The sequence below is a fragment of the Nicotiana tabacum genome, chromosome 17 (genome assembly GCF_000715075.1).
Source record: "Nicotiana tabacum cultivar K326 chromosome 17, ASM71507v2, whole genome shotgun sequence".
In the NCBI taxonomy this organism is placed as follows: domain Eukaryota; kingdom Viridiplantae; phylum Streptophyta; class Magnoliopsida; order Solanales; family Solanaceae; genus Nicotiana; species Nicotiana tabacum.
Genome location: NC_134096.1, coordinates 97,368,125 through 97,391,160, shown reverse-complemented (window position 1 = coordinate 97,391,160; position 23,036 = coordinate 97,368,125). Strand labels below are relative to the sequence as shown.

General features: G+C 37.0%; 1 protein-coding gene across 6 annotated transcripts; it reads left to right on the top strand.

Moving 5' to 3' along the window:
- Positions 1–1,603: 1,603 nt before the first annotated feature.
- Positions 1,604–7,707, top strand: LOC107813118 (uncharacterized). Of its 6 annotated transcripts, none has more exons than XM_016638333.2 (10): positions 1,604–1,739; positions 2,100–2,625; positions 2,850–2,890; positions 3,535–3,697; positions 4,284–4,396; positions 4,475–4,540; positions 6,568–6,658; positions 6,776–6,843; positions 7,070–7,107; positions 7,240–7,707. In XM_016638333.2, exons 2-10 carry the CDS (start codon positions 2,112–2,114, stop codon positions 7,415–7,417), a joined length of 1,272 nt encoding a protein of 423 aa, XP_016493819.1. In that variant the 5' UTR covers positions 1,604–1,739; positions 2,100–2,111; the 3' UTR covers positions 7,418–7,707. The 6 variants fall into 6 exon arrangements, with proteins under 6 accessions (XP_016493819.1, XP_016493816.1, XP_075090807.1 ...); XM_016638330.2 differs by having other exon boundaries at positions 2,850–2,935; XM_075234704.1 differs by lacking the exon at positions 1,604–1,739 and having other exon boundaries at positions 1,749–2,625; positions 7,249–7,707.
- Positions 7,708–23,036: the final 15,329 nt, after the last annotated feature.

The window sequence follows — 23,036 nt, the reverse complement described above, 5'->3', positions numbered from 1 at the left end:
GATTGAGAGAGTGTACAAATCAAAATGCACTGAATCATATCATGTTTTTTGCCAAACAAATCTTATTAACTTGCTATTTTCCCAATGGCATAGAACTCATCTTGGAAGCTCATAAAATACAGATAAACGCACCTCCACTCCCTCTATTTGGTACTAATTCATCTTAGAGAGATTAAAGAGAAGACTTCGGTATTTTTGTTTGTTAAATTCCAGGTATTGTATAAGGTCAAAACTGAGTCTGCCCTTCGTATGACTAATCGAGATTGGAATATGATGGTCCAAGGTTCATCATTGTAATATCGAGCCATGATACGAAGTTAGGTTCTCGAGCTAGAGCCCCAGAGACCGGTCAATATCGAGATTGAGTCTAGATCGAGCTCGAGACCCAAAGACCGATTAATACCAAGACCGACCAAAATCGAGATCGAGTCAAGGTCGAGCTCGAGACCCATGGACCGGTCAAGATTGAGATCGGCCAAAAATAATTTTGAGCCAAGAAACAAAAGAGCTGTTATAGCCGCATTTGGGGAGAGAATCTCGGCAAAAATCACGGCTTGAATCTAGGAAAAGCTAATTAATTAATCTATCATGGGATCCCCACTATGTATTTTTAATTATATCTAAAATGGGATTCCCCCACTATATTAAGAGTGGTTATCATTTGTAGGAGGGATACACACATTCATTCTGATATATACAGAAAATATAGCAAATAGTATCCTTTTTTGGCTTTTGGTATTTAGTCATATTGTTTCTTCTACCAATCGTTCTTCACTTAATTTGAAGGTGGCAAACTTGAAGGCTTAGGCTAACTAGTTCATTTGGTTTAATTTTATTTCTTTTACAACTAATTTTAATATTCATTTATTTTTCTTTTCCAATTTGTATCAAGCTATACCACGTATCTTCAGAACTACGTATAAATTCAATTACTATCCATTTTTCGGGTAAACAGGTATATTTGTTAAACCTCATGTATTGGGATGTCAATAGGGCAGGGTAATACTTAAACGGGGCAGGGGCAAGATAAGGCAGGTCAAACACTTTTTAAGAAAATTTTGAATAGGGAAGGACAAGATAGGTAAGGAGTTTTAGCTTCATTAAAAATGTCAAAAGTTATAAAAACTTGAATAATTCTTACAAAATGAGAAAAGTTAAAAAACGAAGGAGAGTCTAAATAGGACAAGGCAAGATCTAATAGGGCGGGCAGGACAGGGCAACAACTTGAAAAATGTTAAATAGGGCAGGATAGGGCAGATCAAAAGCTTAGCAGGTCACACAGGTTGTCCTGCCCTACCCAATTGCCATCCTTACTCATCTATTCTTCTTTACCATTGCAGAGCTAGGTTTGAGGGTTGAGGGTTCGTGACAAGAGGAAGGAGGGGAGGGAAAGAAAAAGCTGGGTTTGGGGGGGGGGGTGTCGGAAGGGCGAAGCTTCGGGAAAGAAGATGTAGGTGTGGAGGAGTTGGAGAATATTTTAAATTATTTCCTTTTTCTTTTCTTTGATAGTTTTCTTTTGATTTTAATATTTTTTAATCAAAATTATTGCATTCACTCTCTTTTAAAAGCGTGGAGCCACACACTTTATCTGATTCAACAAAATAAATACCACATACTTTTGATTGACGGTCAAAGGGATTTAAGACAATAATTTTTTTATCAAATAGGATTGTTTAGATGAAAACAAGTGAGGCAGGAAGCGAGATGTCAAATTGAAATAAATACCGGAGTCTACTAAGGTATACTCTATATATCATATTTAGTCTTTTACTCTGCACAAGTACACAACTAGATCCTCCCAATTGCAAATCATTATGAGCTTTTTCTTTTGCCTCATTTCACTCTCTCTCTCTCTCGTTTTAAATTGTTGTAATATTTACTTTCGGAGAGTTCATTTAATTAATTTTCAAAGTTAAATTAGAGATAAAATTAAAATTACATTCTTAAAAATTATAATAAAAATACTAAAAATTATAATTTCTCTTATGACAAAAAGTTTAAATGTTGATCAAAGTTTACTTTCACTCTCGAAGCAAAATATGACAACTAAAAAGGAGTATATAAATTTTTTTTTGAAAAGTTACAGTTGTTTTATTTAGTGAAATTGGAAAATGGACCGTGGAAATTACCGACGTGGTGGCGGTGGAGGTAACCGTGGTCGTGGTAGCTCCGAACAGGAGCAAGGCCGAGGAGGCGGAAGGGGTGGGCCCCAGATGAGTTCATACAATCAGCAGCCACCATTTCAGCCTCCACAGCAATGGGGTAACCAGCCAAGGGCATCTGCTCCGGGTCAATATCAGGGTCGTGGGGATCCTTATAATCAGCAGGGTACGGGTCAGCTCCATACAGCTGGTCAGAATCCGGGTCGTGGTGGTACTGCTTGGGTCAGCCGTGGTGGCGGTGGTACTGCTTGGGCGCGACCACCACCGAAGCAGCGACAACAAGATGTTAGTAGCGGCAGTGGTACTGCTTGGATACGGGCACCGCCACAGCAGCCTCAGCAACATGGTGGTGGCGGCGGCTGTGGAAACCAGCTGCAACGGGATGTGGAACCGAGTAGATCAGGAGCCTCAAATGTTCGTTCTAGGGGTGCACCTTCAGGCTCTAGTCCTTCTCAGTCTTCTGGTATTAACTCATACCCTTACATGGTTGTGTTTTTATTTTATGTCTGCATAAGTACAAGAATTTTAAATCAACTTGATCTGAAGTCCCTTTATACGTGGCGTTTGAAAGTTTTTTGGTCCAGACCGTGCTTCTATTTTATGTTTGGATTCTTTTGAATACGGCTCCTAAATGTTTTATTTTACATTGGATTTGTGATTCTGATATTCACTGTTCTGCTTTTATAGGTCCAATCCACCAAATGGATCGGCAGCCTGTGAAAAAAATGGTATATATTATGTTCGTTGATCATTCAGGCGCATTTTCTTTTTCGGTAAATGGAATTAGACCATCCTACCCAACCAAGAGTAGTCGATAAATACTTAGGGTTCCCTTTTCATAAGAATACAAGAGCTGCGGCGTTCATAGGAGGGGATAGGTTTTGGAGTGAATTCTTTGCATCTTTTCATCTGGATTTTATAGTTCGTAGTACTTTTTTATGTAGAAAAAGCACCCGGAAGTAGGATCTGCGGCAGCAGAAGAATATGCCCAGACGCCTAATTTATTGAAAGCGCATATCCTGATTTATAGGTCTCCGCTTTGAAGTTAGGAATAATCTCATGCCTACGCTGCCTGAATTGCTCTTATATCTCTTATAATTGATCTCATTTCTGCTTGAACATTCAGTGCTGCAAAGTAATTAATAAACAGAGTCTTTACTAAGGCTACTCTGTCTATTTTGCTTCCATTGATTCTATTAAGGATAAAATTTTGACTAAACAGCCATATTTTAGCCAGTAATTTGTTTAAAATATAGCATTACGTCTAAATAAGGCCACTTTATTTAACTTTTGTTTTTTGTCGAGGAACACTTTCAGGATTAAAGTTGAGTTAGTCCTCCAAGTCTTATTTGTGCCTCTTTGTTTCCTGTAGGCAGTTGAAAGCCAAAATCCGGACTACTCTCACTTTGTATCGCTTCCATTAGCCATATATCCTGAACTGGTAAACAAACTCATCAACTTTCAGAACTCAGTTCTTGGAATTACTGAAGTGTCTAAGTCCCCTACCTCAGAATCAAAGGCTTCAGAACTATTAGGTATAAGATCTACGTACTGTGTTACTTTTCTTAAGGACAGGTTAGCTAAAATCCTCGTAAACTTGGCACGGGTTATTAGTTGCACATAGTATTAATTACCCTATGCACTTGGATATTTGACAGCATTTAACCCCTGGATGATCTCATCTCCAGGAAGTGACATACATGCTCTTGCTACGCTCTTTGCATGTCAGCATCTTAGGGGAGTTAAACAATTGGAATAAATAAACCGTTGTATATGACTGTCAAGTAACGGGTGGAAAATACCCCACCTCTAGCTGATTCTTCAATTTCTCGTCACTTGCACGCCCCTAAGCTCTTTGCCATGTCAGCATCTTAGGGGATAAGGACTTTCAAATAGCCAAGTCGAGGAGGAATTAAGATTACTACTAGTTCTGATGTGCTACTAATAATTCGTGCCAAGGATTCATGTACTAATGTTGTTGTAAAAGATGAAAATTGTTCTCTCTTCATTTCTTTATGTTTATTATAATAGCTATCCCTATCTTTCAACCTAGCATGGGGACTCAGTGCTTCTAGTTCTTAATCTCTGACAAAATTCACCAATGTTTTTCCACTCAAACAGAGTTGGGAATTGAGAAGTCCATCTTTATTAATCCAAAAACATTCCACTTGACTGTGCTCATGCTGAAGCTTTGGAATAAGGACCGTTTTGAAGCAGCTGCTCAGGTTTTGCGGGTAAACATTTCTACTTGAATGGCTATTTTGTCCCTTTGTAATATCTTTTTCTCTGTCTAACTTCTCAAAATAAACCAGAGTGTCTCACCAAAAGTACTTGATGCTTTGGAGAGCCGACCTGTGTCTATAAGACTGAAGGGTTTGGTAAGTATTTATCCAAGTTATACAATTATGCACTTCAGGCTGCTATAGTTGATAACCATTACATGTTAATTCTTATCTGCGTAAGTTATAATGTTATATCATCTCCTTATTGAAGCTAATTTTTTTTGTACACAGCTGGTTTAGTTATGACAATTTAACTGGCATCATAAACCTTTCCTTTGAAATTTATCCGTGGAGTTTGTATTTGCTTATCTGCTTGTAATCAATCTTTGGGTGAATCATCTGTTGCTAATCGTCTGCATAAAAAGGTATAGGTTAACGCACAAGAAGTGGATGACCTATTATTGGGGCGGGTCAAATAATGGGGCGGGTATATTATACCCGGATGTAATGACCACAATAAATAGCCATGTGGCCTAGTAATATGTTGTCAACGCATTAAATGGGGCCACACCTATTGTGCCATTAGCGGGAGGGGTAATTTTAAGCCTAGAAATAACATCGTGTGTATTTATGGACCAAAAGGTGGATGCAGGGTAATTTTAGACCATTTACCAAGTAATAGTGGTAGTTTTGGCCCTTTTCCGTAAGAAAAATGATCAAAACACCGTCTTCCACTACTCATCCCATCTCATGTAAGTAGAGTTCAATAACGTAGAAACATGGAAAGATGTTGTAGATTGAGCAGAAGGTGATTAATGGTTTTCTTGCTGTAGCAAATGCACTTCACTATTAATGGCTATCTTGATGCAGCAAAGGATCTAGGATTCATTGAACAAAGTAAGAGAGGAGTGAAAGGAAACAATGGAAGGATAGACTCGTGGTGAGGAATCTCCACCTACCGTAAGATTGTTGGTGCAAGTCACCAAAAGAGCAAAGTAGGAAAGGATCACTCCTCGGCTCAAAGTTCTCGAATGAACATTGAGGGAAGACATCTAAGAGCAAGTCACCTTTCAGTATTCACAACTTTTAGCAACTGTCAAATTGGAAATTTTCATATTGTATTACAGAAACTAATGTTTTTATATTGTTTAGGTTCATATGCATGAAGATCATCTATATTTTGTTTTTTCAGTATTAAAGATTGTCTGAATTTAACTTTCACTTTATCTTTTACTTCAAAAACAAAATGATAGATCTCATACTAGAGATGCTTGAAATGTCCAACTATAAGGTTCGAATAAATTTAAGTTGCCACCTGACGTGTTTGTTCCTTTTTCCCTTTTATAACTGTACATGTGTTGAATGTGATGTAATTTTGCAATGCACCACAAAATTTCAATATTTTGTTGTGCAAAGTAAAATAACACGAGTTAACTTAATCAATTTAGTTGTACTTCGCTAGTGACTTTTTCTTTGGCTTTTTCCTTTTTGGAGAGTAATTGCCGGGCTTGCAGTATGTGTTTACCTCAGATATGCATACGGTCCACTCAGATTTTATTTTATGGATTCTGATGTCTATTTGTTGTGCTATAGCAGTTTGCTAGTTTGAAATATTTTCTTGTGGTTTGATGATTTTCTCTCATTGGCTAATAAGTTAATGGCTTGGGGAAACACTAAAACAAGAAATAAAACCTCTCCAAACAGGATACAGGAATTAGTAGTGATAATACAATTAATATTTTGTAGCGAAACAGTGCGAATTGATGAAGAAACATAGATCAGGCCTGCCTTGAGTTTATATGCTTAAAAATTAAAAGTATTACAAAAAAACAAAAACAACGCATGAGAGTGGAAATGTGAATTAGCAAATAGACTTCTGTAATTTTTTAACTCCGAACCAAACAATTGGTAAATGTGTATTAGAGCCTTCAACTGTGGCACTGGTAGCAATGTTGTATTGTATCTAGAGAATTCATTTTCCTTTTCATCTGACACCAATCTCCTTTTCTTTTTGCTTCTTCAATTGTTGGTCTGTGTATGTGTGTGTCAGAGAGAGTGAGAGTGAGAGACTACATATCATATAGATTTTAGATGCTGGATGTTTCTGGGCTGTCGCTTCTAATGAGATTTCACAAGGTCTCAATTTTTCTTGGCCGGAACTCAGATTTGTTCTTACTCTGCAGGAGTGCATGAGAGGGTCTCCGGCAAAAGCTTATGTTGTATATGCTCCTGTGGAAGTAATTGGTGGTGAAGCCCGACTTTTACGTGCTTGTCGTATCCACAATTTCTGGCATCTTCTTCCCTCACTGTACCCACTAATTTTAATTTCTCTGCATGTGTCATTTCTAACGGAATTTACTACCTGCATTTGTCATTCCTTAGCCTTTCTAGAGGTCATGATTGATGCATTCACTGAAGCTGGTCTTGTTCTTGAAAAAGATGCAAACCGGAAGTTAAAGGTATAGCTTTCAAGGTGTTAATTCTGTATTCTGGTTAATTTGGCCGGCAGTCCCTTTTTCCTGGTGGCCTTTTTCCTTTTTAGATTTGATACCAGAATGCTAGTATAGCTTATCCATGAAATTGTCGTGATAAAAATTACTAAAATTAATATTCTTTTTTTTTTGTGTGGCTATTTTCATGTTTTGAAAAGTTCCTGATAAGCCTTTTCTGCCCCTTCTAATACAGTTACATGCCACTATAATGAATGCGCGACACAGCAGAAGGTGCCATTTTTAATTCTTTCATTGCATAGTCTTGTTTATTAGTCGGCTTTAAGTCTCTAGCATGATGCTACCGGTTGCATAACTCTCTTTGTTGTTATGGTTGCCACTGACTTACTGTTCTCTAATTGGTAGCAAAAATAGATCAGGAAATGCTGATTCCTTTGATGCACGAGCAATTTTTGGTCAGTATGGCTCGGAAGAATGGGGAGAGTGTCTTTTACGTGAAGCTCATCTTTCACAAAGGTTTGTGTATGGTGACAATGGCTATTACCATTGCTGTGAATCCATCCCATTTCCTGAAGGGATGTAGCCATGTAGGGTGTGTTTGGTACGAAGAAAAACATCTTCAAAATAATGTTTCCTATGGGAAAATGAGCGAGTTTCTCTCGTATTTTCTAGTGTTTGGTAAGCAAGCATGTGAATATGTCATGTATACTAGTTGGTGAAGACATTATATATGATTTCTCGTTAATCTGTACATATTTGATAAAATTGTTACTAAAATTTAATTTTAGTTGTTACTAAAATTGTATTGTATTGTTAAATTCGTTGGTATGTAATAACGAAAAGACCCATTTTATGTAACATACTCATTTGGTGTGATTCGATTGTTACGTTCTTTTTTCCCCCAGTTATGTTACTTATTATTTCATAGTTTTATTTTACTGTTTAACTTCACCTTACCTCGGGCTCCAAAGCAAACATGCACACAAGTGTAATAACATCATACGAACTTGCTTGCTCAAAAACATGCACACAAGTGTAATAACATCATACGAACTTGCTTGCTCAATCAAATCACCAAAATAACATCTAAATCTGTGAATCAATAATAGACATCTAGTTTGTTTGCCGCTTCATTTTTCTATTTATCCCTTTTAGCATTCTCACCTACCATTTTATGCTAAGACCCTTTTTATTGGTTTTGGTTGACCATCGTGCCTTTGATTAATTTCGTTAGGATTTTGCTGAAATTAATATCTTAAAATATTTACGAGGCATAATTGGTGATAAATTAAGAAATTGAGATGTCTTAAATTATTTTGTAATTGTTGATAAATTTAATACTTGTAGTAATTAGGGTATTGGTAAAGTTATTTGTTATCGTACAATACTATACAATTAAATCAAGAAACAAAATATTATTAAACTACATCAAGCGATACAATTTATTAAACAATGAGTACAAACATCGAATATCCAATCAACCTGTGAGGGATGGAGAAAGGACTTGAGGATTTGTAAAACTTGGCGGAATCTTATAATATTGAGTTCCTTAATAGATTGTCGATTTTATTAGAATCTTAAAACAAATTTGAACATCTATGTTTTTTTTTTTTTACATCTATAATTATTTCGTTGAGTTGCCATTTTATCAAGGAAAAAATCAATAAAACAATGTGCATCATCATTAAATTTCAAAATTTGAAGATGCTAAAAAAAAAGATGGATTGCATTCATTTCCTAGGAAGTTTAAATCTTTCACTATCATCTTAACAATAAAGATGAAGACAGAGGGGAATAGAATTTGAGGAAAGAGTGTTCATCGACCACTAGTTCGTAAACTGAATTGCTTAGTTCTGATCATGCATTGGGGTAATTCTGAAAATCATGTCACAAGTTTTAACTTTACGAAAACGGACCCTTTTATAGCATTTAAAGTGAAGCTAAACAAATTGAACAATATCAATAAAATGATCATAGATTGAGGAGTGTTAACCTAATGAGAAGATATATATTATATTTCAATGAACCCATGAACTTTATAAATAGAAGAGCAAGACTATAGGTTATTAACTTATTATCCGCAGAATAGTTTTGTTAGTATGGTATTGTTAGCCTTTGGTTTTCTTACAGAACTATTAGAACTGTTTGATGTTTGCTCAATATGGTGCCAGAATCTCAAAAAGAAAATTAAAAAATTGGGAGGAATATTAACATAGGGAAAAGCTGCACTCTTTTATTCTATTAACATAGTAAGTTGAACAAAGCAGGTGGAAATAATGTAGATCAAACTATTTTAGATTCGAATGCTGTGATTTGCAGGGTTTGTATTTTGCCCAATTCAAATGAGGTGTTACCTCTACTAATGTCTGATGGTGTTGTTTTCCGGCAGAGTGTAACTATTTTTACCATTTGACCAAAGAAAAAAAATAAACCAAAAATAAATAAAAAATATTGGTATTGGCATCAGTTTATATAGGAGATCTAGAGCCTTGTGTAAAAGGGCCTTGTGGGCTTGTTAGGTGTGCTCCTTTTTCTTTTCCTTTTTTGCCCAAAGCTTGAAGCCCCAATGGCCCAAGCTCCATATTCATTGAAGTAGTCCAAGAAGTTAGTAGAAATGGCACAAGGTAGCCACTCTAAAAGGCTGTTATTCAGAAATTAGCCAATCTATAATGAATTTTAGTTTTTCAGTTCACCTTTTTTGGGACATAAATGTCCTGAATTGTCCTAAAATTAAAAAATTTAGGATAAAATAAATAATTATCCGAAAGTATCTGTTTTAAAAAGTATTACAATTCATACCAAGAAAACTTTTTACAAAATACCCAAAAGAAATGCGTATGTTCTATAGTTTTGCAGTATACAATTCACATGTTGTATTCCTTAATAGTATACAACAATGTGATTCAACTATTTTTACTATTGTACACCTTCAGAGTGTAATTATGTGAATTGAATAAAATTGTGTTATGTAATTTTTAATGGACGAATTCTCTAAACGTATATAAGTGGCTAATTGTTTACATCGCCCGGTAGTCTTGTAAAAGTCCCATAATTTTTCAATGAGAGTTGAGCCAGTCAAAAATATTCTTCTAAACTAATCAAACATCAACTTTTGAGTGTCAAGAAGTTTATGTATGCTAATAACAACGAAACCGAACAATTCCTTCCATTTCATCCTTAAAAAAAATTGTTCTCTACTGTAACATACACGATATGTTCACCAGTGACCAGAGGCAAATATAAGATTGAAGAATAGATGTGGACCTGTAGTGCTAGTGGTGGTTAGGTTTGTTAGTTATCCATTAGTTAGTTATAACTAACTTACATTGTACTAGAGTTAGAGTAATTAGAGTTAGCTTTAGTACTAACTAAAGTTAGATTAGTTTTCCCACATTATATATACACATGTACAGATATATATTTTACATTTGGAATGAAGTATTACAATTCTCTCACCTCTTCTAGAATATTCCCTTAGATTCATTCTATGCGACCTCATTCTTCTCTAGCTAATAGAGTAATTCAGCTCAATCACCATGGCAGAGCTCCATGGATAGCTGAGTTTAACATCGTACCAGAGCCACACCACCATTAATATGGTCCTATTGTCTTCAATTTTCATTTTCTCGAAGCTTGAAAGGAGGATCGTCAATGGCGACAGTCGATAATACCGAACTGGAGAAACTAAGTCACAATCATCTGCTCTTCTTGAATTCAAATGATAATTTAGGAGCTATATTGATTTCGTTACAATTGAGAGGACCGAAAAATTACTCCGTGTGGAGCCTAGCGATGAGGATTGTAATCCTAGGTCGAAACAAGCTAGGTTTCATAGACGATACATGCAAAAGGGAGAATTACGATACGAATCTCGTTGACCGCTGGGAACGTTGTAATGCGATTGTACTGTCTTGGTTGATGAACTGTGTTTCTCCGGATTTACTGAGTGAAATGGTGTATTCCTCGAATGCTAGTGCGGTATGGGATGATTTGAAAGAGCGTTTTGATAAGGTGGATTGTTCTAGAATTTTTCAGATCCACAAAGAAATTGCTAATGCTAGATAGGACACTAGCTTAATTTCAACTTACTTCTCAAAATTGAGAGTGCTTTGGCCAGAATTTTATAGTTTGGTACCAATTCCTAGCTATAACTGTGCCAAATCTCGTGAATTCGTTCAGTTTATGGAGTGCCAAAACTTCTACAGTTTCTAATGGGGCTAAATGAGTCGTACTAATAGGCTAAGAGTCAACTCTTGATGATGGTCCCAGTATCATCAGTGAATAAGGCGTATTCTATGCTAATGGAATGTGAAAGCCAAAAGACTATGGAAAATGCTTATGCTAATCTAGATGCTGGTGAAATGGCTGCCTTGTTGACAAATACTGTTAGAAATCAGCAAAAGCCATAGAAGAACTATAATCTCCACTTTGATTACTCCAAATTAAAAGATAATATTAGAGATACATGCTACAAGCTAGTAGGATATCCAAATGATCATAAGTTCAAGAAGAAATACATCTCTCAAGGAACAACTAAGTTGGTGACCGAACAACCTACACCAACAACCTTCACTTTCACTCCCACTGCACCAAATTTCATACCAACAAATCCTACAATTGCTCAACAGCAAGCCCACAGAAGTTGCAGCTAATGCAGCAGAGCTGGAAACAAGTACTATTACATCCTTACTGACTTGTTTGAATCAAGGTGTTTGGATCGTAGATATGGAGCATCCAATCATATGACTCAAAGATTGGATTTACTTCACAATGCAAGTTCATTAAGTAAAGGTGGTTCAGTTCACTTAACAAATGGAGAATTAGCTGAAATTGCCCACAGTAGATCAACTAATGTATTCAGGATACCAAGTTTGTCACGACCCAACTGGAGGGTCATGACTAGCACCCGGGCCATACTTGCCGAGCACCAACGTACATTTTATCTAACCTTCCTTATTATCTTTAAGGGCCGACAAGACCAATATAAATGAAAGACTTGGATCATGAACATCCAACAATGAAAGATAATGTCATGAACATACGTAACATGGGACGACAAGGCTGTCAAGAAACTATATATAAGGTACGAGCTACCATGGTGCCATGAAAGACTATACAACAAAAATCAGCCGACAAGGCATTCCAAACCATACATGAGTCGACACCTGTCTATGAGCCTCTAAAAGAACATAAGTGCTACAACATTGCCGGAACAGGGCCCCGACATACCCATAATGTCTATAACAAAAATGCATACCAAGACCACGACAAGTCCGGAGAAGGGATCTCGCCAATAACCGCTGAACTGGACAGCCTACTGTGGCGGGGGAGCTTCGTCTACCTGTCTATCAGGACCTGCAACACGACATGTAGCGTCCATATCACGACCCAATTTCATCATACGCCGTGATGGCGCCCAACACTGTCGTTAGGCAAGCCAACACTGATAAATTTATTGGTTTCCAATTTTAATATGTTTGCAAAGTGAAAAGCTTTCCTCATTGATAAAAGTTTTAGAAATTTACTGCTGTAAAGTAATTAAACAAAAGCAACTGAGAGCAAATCGAAGTCATGATAATAAATCTAAAATTATAAGTCTACTAGTGTGTGCTGGGACCTGATGTCACAAGTGTGTGGGCTACTAGCAGAATATATAAAAGAATACTAGTTTACTGTCTCAAGGAAAATAGACAAAAATATAAATCCAAAAGAGAGACTCTGGCTGTTGCTGAACGGCTCGGAAGGGCAGCTCACCGTGTAGTCTCGAGCTAGAAGTCAAGCATGCGCGTCGTTACAGGTAACCATATGCACCTGACTCAGATCCTGCACATCAAGTACAGAAGTATAGCGTGAGTACATAAACAACATGTACCCAGTAAGTATCTAGTCTAACCTCGAAGAAGTAGTGACGAGGGGTCGACTTCGACACTTACTAAGGGCGAAAAACATAATAATGTGAAGTTCTAATTAAACATGTAAATATACAATGATAACAACGCTCAAAACAAGAAGTAAGTAAGCAAATCCTTCTTTCAAGTAAGAATCAAACCATTTCTCTCATTTATTCCTTTCACTTTTCAAGTCCGTGAAACATTATTAAATAATAAAAGGGATGTCGGTATCACTACGCACGAGTTTGCCGAGGACGTACGGCCTGATCCAAATATACATAATAATATATTGTGCACTACCGAGGGTTGAACGACCCGAACCATATAATATATCAATAAGTCATGCCGAGGCGAATAACCCGCTCCCATGAGAGTAGTGGAGGTTTACCCCGCTCGCGGAATATATTTGCGAAGCGGTTGAACATATAATTTTTCAATTCATCGTACTATTTCTCAATTCCTTTCTAAAAACAAGAAATTCAACTTAGATCTTTAAATATTGAAATCCTCAACTTCCACTTTAATCCAACAACTAGTAAGCATAAACAAGCAATGATATCAACAAAATATGGTGTAAGCCTAAATATACCCGGACATAAGCATAAATAGTAGCTACGCACAGACTCTCATCACATCGTGCGTACGTAGCCCCCCACAAATGAAAGTGCATATTGATTAAGTTCACCTATGGGGTTAATTTCCTCTTACAAGGTTAGAAAAGAGACTTACCTCGTCTCAAGGCCAACTTTCCGGTCCAAGGTCGTGCTCAAACCTCCAAATTCGGTGCCAAACGACTCGAAACTAGTCAAATATTATATAAATTAATCAATTTATGCTCAAAAGTTCATATCCCAACTATTAAAGCGATTATCCAACTCTAAATGTAAGATTCCTAAAATTCACCCCGGGCCCACGTGCCCGGATTCCGAAATTGTTCGAAGAAAGTCGTTACCCATACCCTTAGGAACATAAATATATGATTTTTACTAAGTTCCATAACCATTTTCGTGGTTAAATCTCATTTTATCAAAAACCTAGGTTTTTACTTAAACCCGTGATTTTTTTCACTAATTTACATGCTATTAGCTACCCTTAATCTATGTATTTAACTCAAGATTAGTAGAAATCACTTACCTCCAAGTGCTAGGTGAAATTCCCTCCTTAAAAGCTCTTAAATCGCCCAAGAGTGAAAGAAATATGTGATAAAAATGGCTTAAGTCCCGTATTAAATGAACCCTCATTGCCGAGCGATTTTCGTACCTACGGTGCCTTGGCCGCATCTGCGGTCTTGCACCTGCGGCAATTGCCTCGCAGGTGAGTTTTTTCCTCACCTGGCCTTACTCCGCATCTGCAGACAGAAGGGGACACTTCTGCGAGCCTAGACGCACCTGCGACCACAGCTCTCGCACATGCGGTCACGCAGGTGCGCCCAATCTTCCGCATCTGCGGTTCCTGGGCTGCCCTCGATATTTCGCTTCTGCGGCTCGTGTCTCGCACCTGCGGCTGGCCAAGCGTAAGTGCGATTATGACAGATCTGGGAGCTTCAGTTGTGCCTCTAAGGTCTCAACTTGACCCGAGCCTCGTACCATCAAGTTTGAAATCATAAAACGGACTCGTTCGAACTCTCGGAACGCCCGAAACAACATTAAAACTAAGAATCGTACCCCCAAACTCATTGGATCAAACTTATAAATTTCAAGTTCTTCAATTTACTCCAAATGCGCAGAAACGTACCTAAACTACCCGGATTGATGCCAAATTTTGCGTGCAAGTCTGAAATGACATTATGGAACTATTACCGGTCTCGGAATTCCATTTGGACCTCGATATCACCAAAACCCGCTCCAAACCAAATTTAAAGAACTTCTAAACCTCCAAAGAACCAACCTTCACTATTAGGCGCCGAAACGCTCTCAGGTCATCCAAAACCCGGTCCGAGCATACGCCCAAGTCCAAAATCATCATACAAACCTATTGGGACCGTCAAATCCCGATTCCTATGTCGTTTACTAAAAATAATGGCTGAAGTCAAACTTGGCCTTTTAAGGACAACTCAGGGAACCAATTGTCCCGATTTCAACCTGCACCCTTTCGAATCTCAAACTAACCAACAAGTCATAAAACAGTAAAAGCACATACGGGGAGTCTTATTTAGGGGAACGGGGTTTTAGAAAGCAAAACGACCGGTCGGATCATTACAGTCCACAAATAAAAGGGACATCAGTACGAATAAAGTACTTAGTATGTAAGGCAAGAATCATAAATAAGAATAGTAATATAAAGAGGGATAGAGAGTATACAATGTGTAACATTTGAGTGCCTCTGAGGGTGACTGACATAAAATGCATATACATATATATATATATATACACATGCATATATATATATATATATATATATATATATATATATATATGCATATGGGATATGGGAAAAGGTTATCATCATATCATACCCGACCTCGAAGAGGATTGGGTAAAAACATACCAGGCCATCATAAAACTCGGTAGAATCATACCTAACCACGTGGAGCTCGATAAAACCCCACTGATAAGTGGTTGCACAATAGGTGTCATACCCGGCCGACTATAACGCATCTCGATAGAGTAAAATAGATACATATATATAATGCATATTGAACTCATGGGTTCACCTTCTAAACCTTTCGGCGTGGCGTATGGTCGGTAACCTCCGTATACGTTATTAGAGCTAATTCGCCATCATGAATCTTATAGGAATTAGGAAATACCAACAACATTTGATACATTATAAGAATAAGATGAGCAACATCAACATCAATCTTTCCATAAGAAGGGAAACAATGTGAGTACTGCTAGCTTCTAAGAGTGGAATATCTTTGAAAGGTTCATGGTAGGCTATAATCCCATGTTTTAGTCGCTTATTGCAATCTAATTTACTGTAATTTGCTTATGTTGAGCTTTAATTAGTCGTGTTTTGCTCTTATTATGTATTTTATGCCGTGTAGGAGTGATGGCAAGTTATTTAGATGTTATAGAACAAATTCGAGCTATTTGGAGCTTTGAAATCTGAGTAGAAGCCTAAGGGATTAAACCGGGATCGCGTTCGGGCGTCGAGTATCAAGTGCGGATGTAAAAAAATTGGAAAAAAAACGAATCACGGCTATGTAATATATGCCCATAAAGTAATTTGCAATTCGTACTGGCATGTCGCGACGCGACATGCGGCGCGGTAGTGCAAAAACGTTAGAGTATGTTCCCATTTCCGCTAAAAAGGATATATCCGTTCGGGGTTTATTGAGGGATGGATTAAATACACGGGAAAATACCATTTTCAGGACTTTTGTACAATTTTGACCTAAGGATGCCAAGAAGGCTAAGAAGGAGTTGGAAGAACACAAGCACAAGGATTTCATCATTCCTTCCTCACTCAAGATCTGGGTTTGGATTGAATTTATGTTTTTCTATACTTTCATTACATTTGTGAAGAACTTCTCCATGTCTATGGAGTAGATCCTTTTGGGTTTTGATGGATTTGGTGTATTGATGATTGTTTGTGGATTATAATTCTATTTTTATGTATTTGAATCATGTTTTGGAAGATTTAATTGTTGCATCTATATTCACTTATTCTTGTAATCGAAAGAGGCATAACTTATGATATCTTTGCATTATATTGTGGTTGAATTCATAGATTCTTCTAAGTAATCGAAAGATGCTAGTTGAATCCTTAATTAAACCTAGTTAGGAGAACAATCGAAAGGGATTTTCCTAAAGACTGATCCATTACGCATTCTTGCATATCTTCACAAAGATTAAATTGATTCATATTGAGAGGTTGAGACTTAATCGAGAGAGGAGTTTCTACTAAACAATTGTACTGATAATTAAGTGAATTCGAGAGACTCACTTGAACATTAGAAGTGAATTATCTAGAGTTAAATCCCAGACAATTATCTTGCACCTATCCTATCAAAACCCTATTTTCTCACATTGACATCTTCCCTTGTTTAGTCCTTACTTCGATTATCATTAGTCAATAGGTGTAGATTTTAGATTCTTAGTTAAATTTTATTATTAATCATATAAATCTCAACTGTTTATCCTCCTGAATAGCAATCAAGCTAAAAACTACGAGAATACTATTTAAATCCAATCCATGTGGACACGATATTATACTATACTATCTTTGACTAGCGAGCACAATTTAAGTGTGTGTTTTGCGCTCGTCAAATTTTGGCTCTGTTGTCGGGGATTGGCAATTAATAGTGTTTGAAATAGTTTGTAGTGCTAATTGAGGATTATTATTTTTTACTTTTATTTTGTTCTTCACGGGTTTCTCCTCCGTGTGCAGGGCAACAGGTTAAGTCCGTAGTGTATGACACGATCTTCTTGTAAAGAAGTAATACCATATAACCCGAAATTGAAAAAACACACGCGACAACTGAGGAAGGAGAAAGAGTTTACCGTAATGTTCTTGGGGCAATTTTCAAACCAAGAACACATGGCTAATAAAGATAACAATGAGGTAGAGGCAACAACAAGGATAGCTGTTGAGGCTAGGGGTGGACATTCGGTACTTCGGTACGGTATTTAAGAATTTCGATTCGGTATTTCGATATTCGGTGTATCAATTGTGTATACCAAATATCATACCAAAGTATTTCGGTACGGTTTCGGTTTAATACATATTCACCATAATAACTGGTGTGATTCTCCTTGACAATGGTATAGATGGTTAAATATTGCGCAATATCTACCAGAACATATAATGAAATAAAGAATTACTGGAGAACAAGGGTGCAGAAACAAGCTAGGCATTTGAAGACTGACTCCAATAGTGCAGCATTTCAACACATGATTCGCCATCTCTGGATACCTCGACTTCTTCAGAAGATACAAGGCTCATCCTCTGCTTTAATGCAGAGCTCAATAGATATTCATCCCTTCAAGATTTCACATTCAACTCCATCATTTGATTCACAGTATGGTCCTCTAAATATCAATGGAACACATAACCTTTTAAGCTTAGGGAAAAATATTGGGAGTAGCTGCAATTCAAGTTCTTGTTCTTTAGAATGTCCTGAAATTCCACCTCGTGAGATGGGTGATCCTCACTTAAATCCTGACTTAAATTTGTAAGGGTAAGGGATTAGGGAATTACTGGTTTTGGATTTTTGGGGTGTGGGTTTTAAGGTTATTTTGCTAAAAAATAAAAATAAAGTTAGGCTTGGACTAAACTATTTCGGTACCGAAATATCAAAAACCCAATACCGTATACCATACCGAAATACCGTAATTTATGTATCGAAATAAACCGAAATACCGAAATACCGAAAAAACCGAAACCGAAATACCAAATTAATTCAATTCGGTTCGGTTCGGTTCGGTTCGATTTTTCAGATTTTATGCCCACCCCTAGTTGAGGCAGCCCATAGAGTTGCTGAGGAAACCGTCGAAGACAATAGGGGTCGAAGATTCAATCTAAATCGACCCTTGATTGAAGACAAGTTCGAGAATGCGGTACCAAGGCTTGGTATAGCATTGAGTGACTACGCCAGACCAGTATACAATCAAGGATTGTCAAGTGTTATACCACTTCCAATTGCAGCCAGTAATTTCGAGCTGAAGCAAGGTTTACTTCAAACCATTCAAAACAGTTGCGTTTTCATAGGGAAGATGAACGAAGTTCCAAACACGCATCCGATGAACTTCGAGGAGATTATGAATACCTTTCAATACATTGTTCATACAAGTCATGTATGCTTATAGTAAATCGGTGTTGAAGACATTATATACGACTTTACATAAATTTGTAAGTTTTTGGATGGACGACGGACTTCAGGATTTATAAAATTTGGAGTTTTAGTATTGAAGTTGCTTAATAGAGTATCGATTCTAATAATATGTTAAAACAAATTTGAAACATCTATTTGTTGTTAGTTTGAGTTACCATTTTGTTAACGGAGAAAGTCGATAAAGCTTTACGCATCATCTTCCAAATTTAAGAATTTGAAGTTGTAATGTTGGCTCAGTGTGGTCCCAAAATCTGGAAAAAAAAAGGGAGGAATCAGAGAAAAAAAGCGGCACCCTTTGTTTGATTAACATAGTAGACAAATAGCCACTTTTTAGCCCGCATAATTGAAATAACCATTGTCATGGAGTTTCACGTATGAAATTTGAAATTCCATGAGTGATTAATATTCAACTACAGGCTGAAAAGTGGCTAGCCCTTACTAGTAGCTGCTTTGTTTTCGTTTATTTTTAAGAGCTTTAGAGGCTTTGTACAATGGGTGAAGTACACAAATAGCCCTTAAAGTGGATGGTCTTGAATTTTTGTCCCTTGTTTTCTTCATCGATAAAACTTCAAGTTTAACAAGTATTGCCCCTTTTTTGCCTCATGAGCAACATTTTTAATTTTTTTATCTTAAGATTCTGCCCATGGGACAAGCCGTGGTCAACAATAAAGACCATCCCAAAACGTGTCATATTTTTGTAATTTTTTGTTGTACAAACGGGTCTTGTGGGCTTATTAGGTTCCTCATTGTTGTAATGACCCAACCAGTCATTTTGACTTTTAGAACCTCGTTCCCCTAAATAAAACTCCCCATATGTGCTTTTATTAATTTATGACTTACGGGGATGGTTGGTTCGGGATTTGGAAGTGTTTCGGTTGAAATCGGAACACTTGGTTCCTTAAGTTGGCCTTAAAATGTTAAGTTTGACTTCGGTCAATATTTTGAGAAAATAACCCCAGAATCGGGATTTGACGGTTCCAATAGGTTCGTATGATGATTTGGACTTGGGCGTATGTTCGAATCGGGTTTTGGACAACCCAGGAGTATTTCAGTGCTTAATAGTAAAAATTAACTATTTGAAAGTTTAATGTTCTTTAAATTTGGTTTAGGGTAGGTTTTGGAGTAATTGAAGTCCGTTTGGAATTTCGAGCCTGAGAATAACTCTGTATGGTGATTTAAGACTCGCACGCAAAATTTGGTGTCATTCCGAGCAGTATAAGTTTGTTTCGGCGCGTTCGGAGTAAGTTTGAAGAATTTAAAATTTCTAAGTTGAACCGATTTGGTTTGAGATATGATTCTTAGTTTTGATGTTGTTTTACATGTTCCGAGGGTTCGAGCGAGTCCGTTTTATGATTTCAAACTTGTTGGTATGTTCGGGCTTGGCCCCGGGGGCCTCAAGTGTTAACCGGCTCGGATCAATTTTGGACCTTGTAGCAGCAGCTGAAGCTTCCAGCTTCTGCTACAACCGCACTTGCGCTTGGCCAGCCGCAGGTGCGTGAAAAGCACCGCAGAAGCGGATTGGGCGCATATGCGCATGTACAACCACAGAAGCGCATCGCAGGTGCGATATACAAGCCGTAGAAGCGGACGAGGCCGGCTTAGGGGGGAATCCGCATCTGCGACGCATTTTTCGCTGATGCGGAGCCGCATATGCGAAAAGACTACTTGGCAGAATGTGTTAAAATCGGGGCTCAGCCATGTTTGAACCCATTTTCTCCATTCTTGGGCGATCTTGAAGCTTTTTGAGAGGGGATTTCAACTAGCAACGTGAAGGTAAGCTAATTCTATACACTTTTAGTTAAATATATAGATTATGGGTAGATTATAAACTGTAATTGTGGAAATCAAGGGTTTAGGTGAAAAACCTAGATTTGTATAAAAATAATATTTTAACCATGAAATGGTTATGGAATTAGATGGAAATTGTATATTTGAGTTTTTAAGATTATGGGTAACGATTTTCTCCGTAAATTTTCGGAATCCGAGTACGTAGACCCGGGGTGAATTTTGAGAATTTTACCATTTTGGGTTGGATAATTAATTTAATAGTCTAATTTTAAATTATTGAGCATGTATTAATTATTTTATATAACTTTTGGATAGTTTCGAATTTTTCGGCGTCGAATTGAGATTTTACGCGATTTGTGATCGGGAAGTGGGCTTTGAGATAAGGTAAGTCTCTTGCCTAACCTCGTAAGAGGGAATTTACCCCATAGGTGATTTAAATTAATAATTGTTGCTAATTGTGGGAGCTACGTACGCACGAGGTGACGAGAGTTCGTGCGTAGCTACTAATTATGCTATGTCCGGGTAGTTTAGGACTCAAATCATGAATTACTTGTGATAATTGCATATTTTATTTAATTAAATTATTGGAATTATATTGTAAATTATTAGAGAAAATAGTAAAAGATTGAAACTTCATATACTTGAAGTTTGTATAAATTATTTAATTGTTAATAGAAATTAAACATCCTATGTGTTAATTTCTATAATAACTTCTCATTCTGGAGGTTCATAAGAAAATATCCTCCTGTCTTGTGGAGCGGGCCGAACGCCTCGACAGTATAGATGCATCTATGGATCGCTCCGCACGTCTCTCGACAGTGTACACGACACTCTAGATCGGGTCGTACGACCTCGGCAGAAATCATGCCTAATAATAATAATTACACGATACCTTGATATTTTAATTGCTGCTTGTGAAGTTAATTGATAAATTGAATTTTTTTGAAATGTAAGCAAATAATTATTTCTGCTTGTTAAGAAAATTATTGTTGTTCACCTAAAAATCATGTTTAATTAAATATTTATATTGTAATATTATTGACCCATAGTGAGTGTCAAAGTCGACCTCTCGTCACCACTTCTTCGAGATTAGGCTTGATACTTACTGGGTACACGTTGTTTACGTACTCATGCTACACTTGTTGCACTTTTTGTGCAGGGCGTGAGACAGGTACTATCGGAGGACCTACCGAAGCATACCCAAGCTACCCTGGGACTTAGTGGTGAGTTGCTTCTTGAGTCGTTCTGCAGCCCTTGAGTCTCCTCTTGTATTTGTATTTTGTCTATTTTATTTCAGACAATATTTAGAATTTTTGTATTCTTGGCACACACTGGTAGAATTTTTGGATTTAATTATTTTACTTGGATTTTAATTTATCTTATTTCTCATATTGTCTTAATTTTTGCAAGTACGACAAGTTTAATTACTCGGATAATTTTTAAACAAATAATTATATATTTAAATACTAGTTGGTTTGCCTAGTTGTGATGTTGGGCGTCATCACGATCTATAGCTGAAATTGGATCGTGACAATTGCGCTCTTCCTTGTGCCCAAAACTAGAAGCTAAATGGCCCAAATTCAGTATTCATTGAAGTAGTACAATAGAAGTCACTGGTATAGTAGAGAAAAAAATTTCAATCAACTTTACAGAGAGTTGAGCCAATCGAAATTATTTATTTAACTAACCAAACATCAAATTTTCGAGCGGCAAGAAGTTTGTGAATGGACATTAACAAAGAAAGATGAACTATTTAACAATAGACGTGGACCTAATATAAATAAATTATTTTCTATACATAACTTGAGCAATTGTTGAAGAGGTACATACCCTTGACCTTCACTGTTTTAAGTATCATTTCATACTTTATTAACATTTATTTATCCTATAGAATTACTAATAGATTCCTTTAATTTTCCTCTTAGCTATCTTAATGTTCCATCCATAAATACGGCTAATAAAAAAAATATTGTACTCTTGCTCTCTTTGTTTTCCAAGTACTGTTGTACCGTCGGTACCACTAAATGAAACTATAAGAAAGACACTTAATAATATTTCTTTAGAATTTAACCCCTCCGATAGTGAGAGAATTACAATACCGTCATATTATAATAAGTGAAAGTTGAGAATTAGGGTAGAAGATTAACACGTAGTTGAGAGTTTTTCCTTTTCTTACCAGTAGTACTAGTAGCACGCATGTACTTCCCTATCTCTAAAATTTCAGTTATGGTATTCTTTTGGTGTTACTTACTCTATTCTCACTATTTTGGTGTTAGTTACTCTGTTCTCCCCCTCCCCCCCTCCTTTTCTCCCATCTCTTTTTTCTTTTCTTCTTCCTTATCTCCCTCTTCTTCTTCTTCTTATTCTTCTTCTTCCTCTCCTCCATACTTTTCTGAGTCGAAGGTCTATTGGAAACAGTCTCTCTACCTTCACTGGGCAGGGATAAGATTTGCGTACACACTGGTCTGCGTACACACTCCCCATACCCCAAGTATGAGAATATATGGGGTATGTTGTTGTTGTTATTATAAGGCAAAATACATAAGTTGGCACCTGAACAATGCACCAAATCCCTGTTACACACTTTCTGTGAGCGAAAATAATATTACACACTCAACCTTTTAAAAGTATGTCTAACACACACCTTCTTTGACCAGGACCCAGCATGTGTAAAACACCACGATAGAAACGCGTCTACCAATAAAAGTACTGTATAATTATTTCTTTAATGCCACGTATCAGCAATT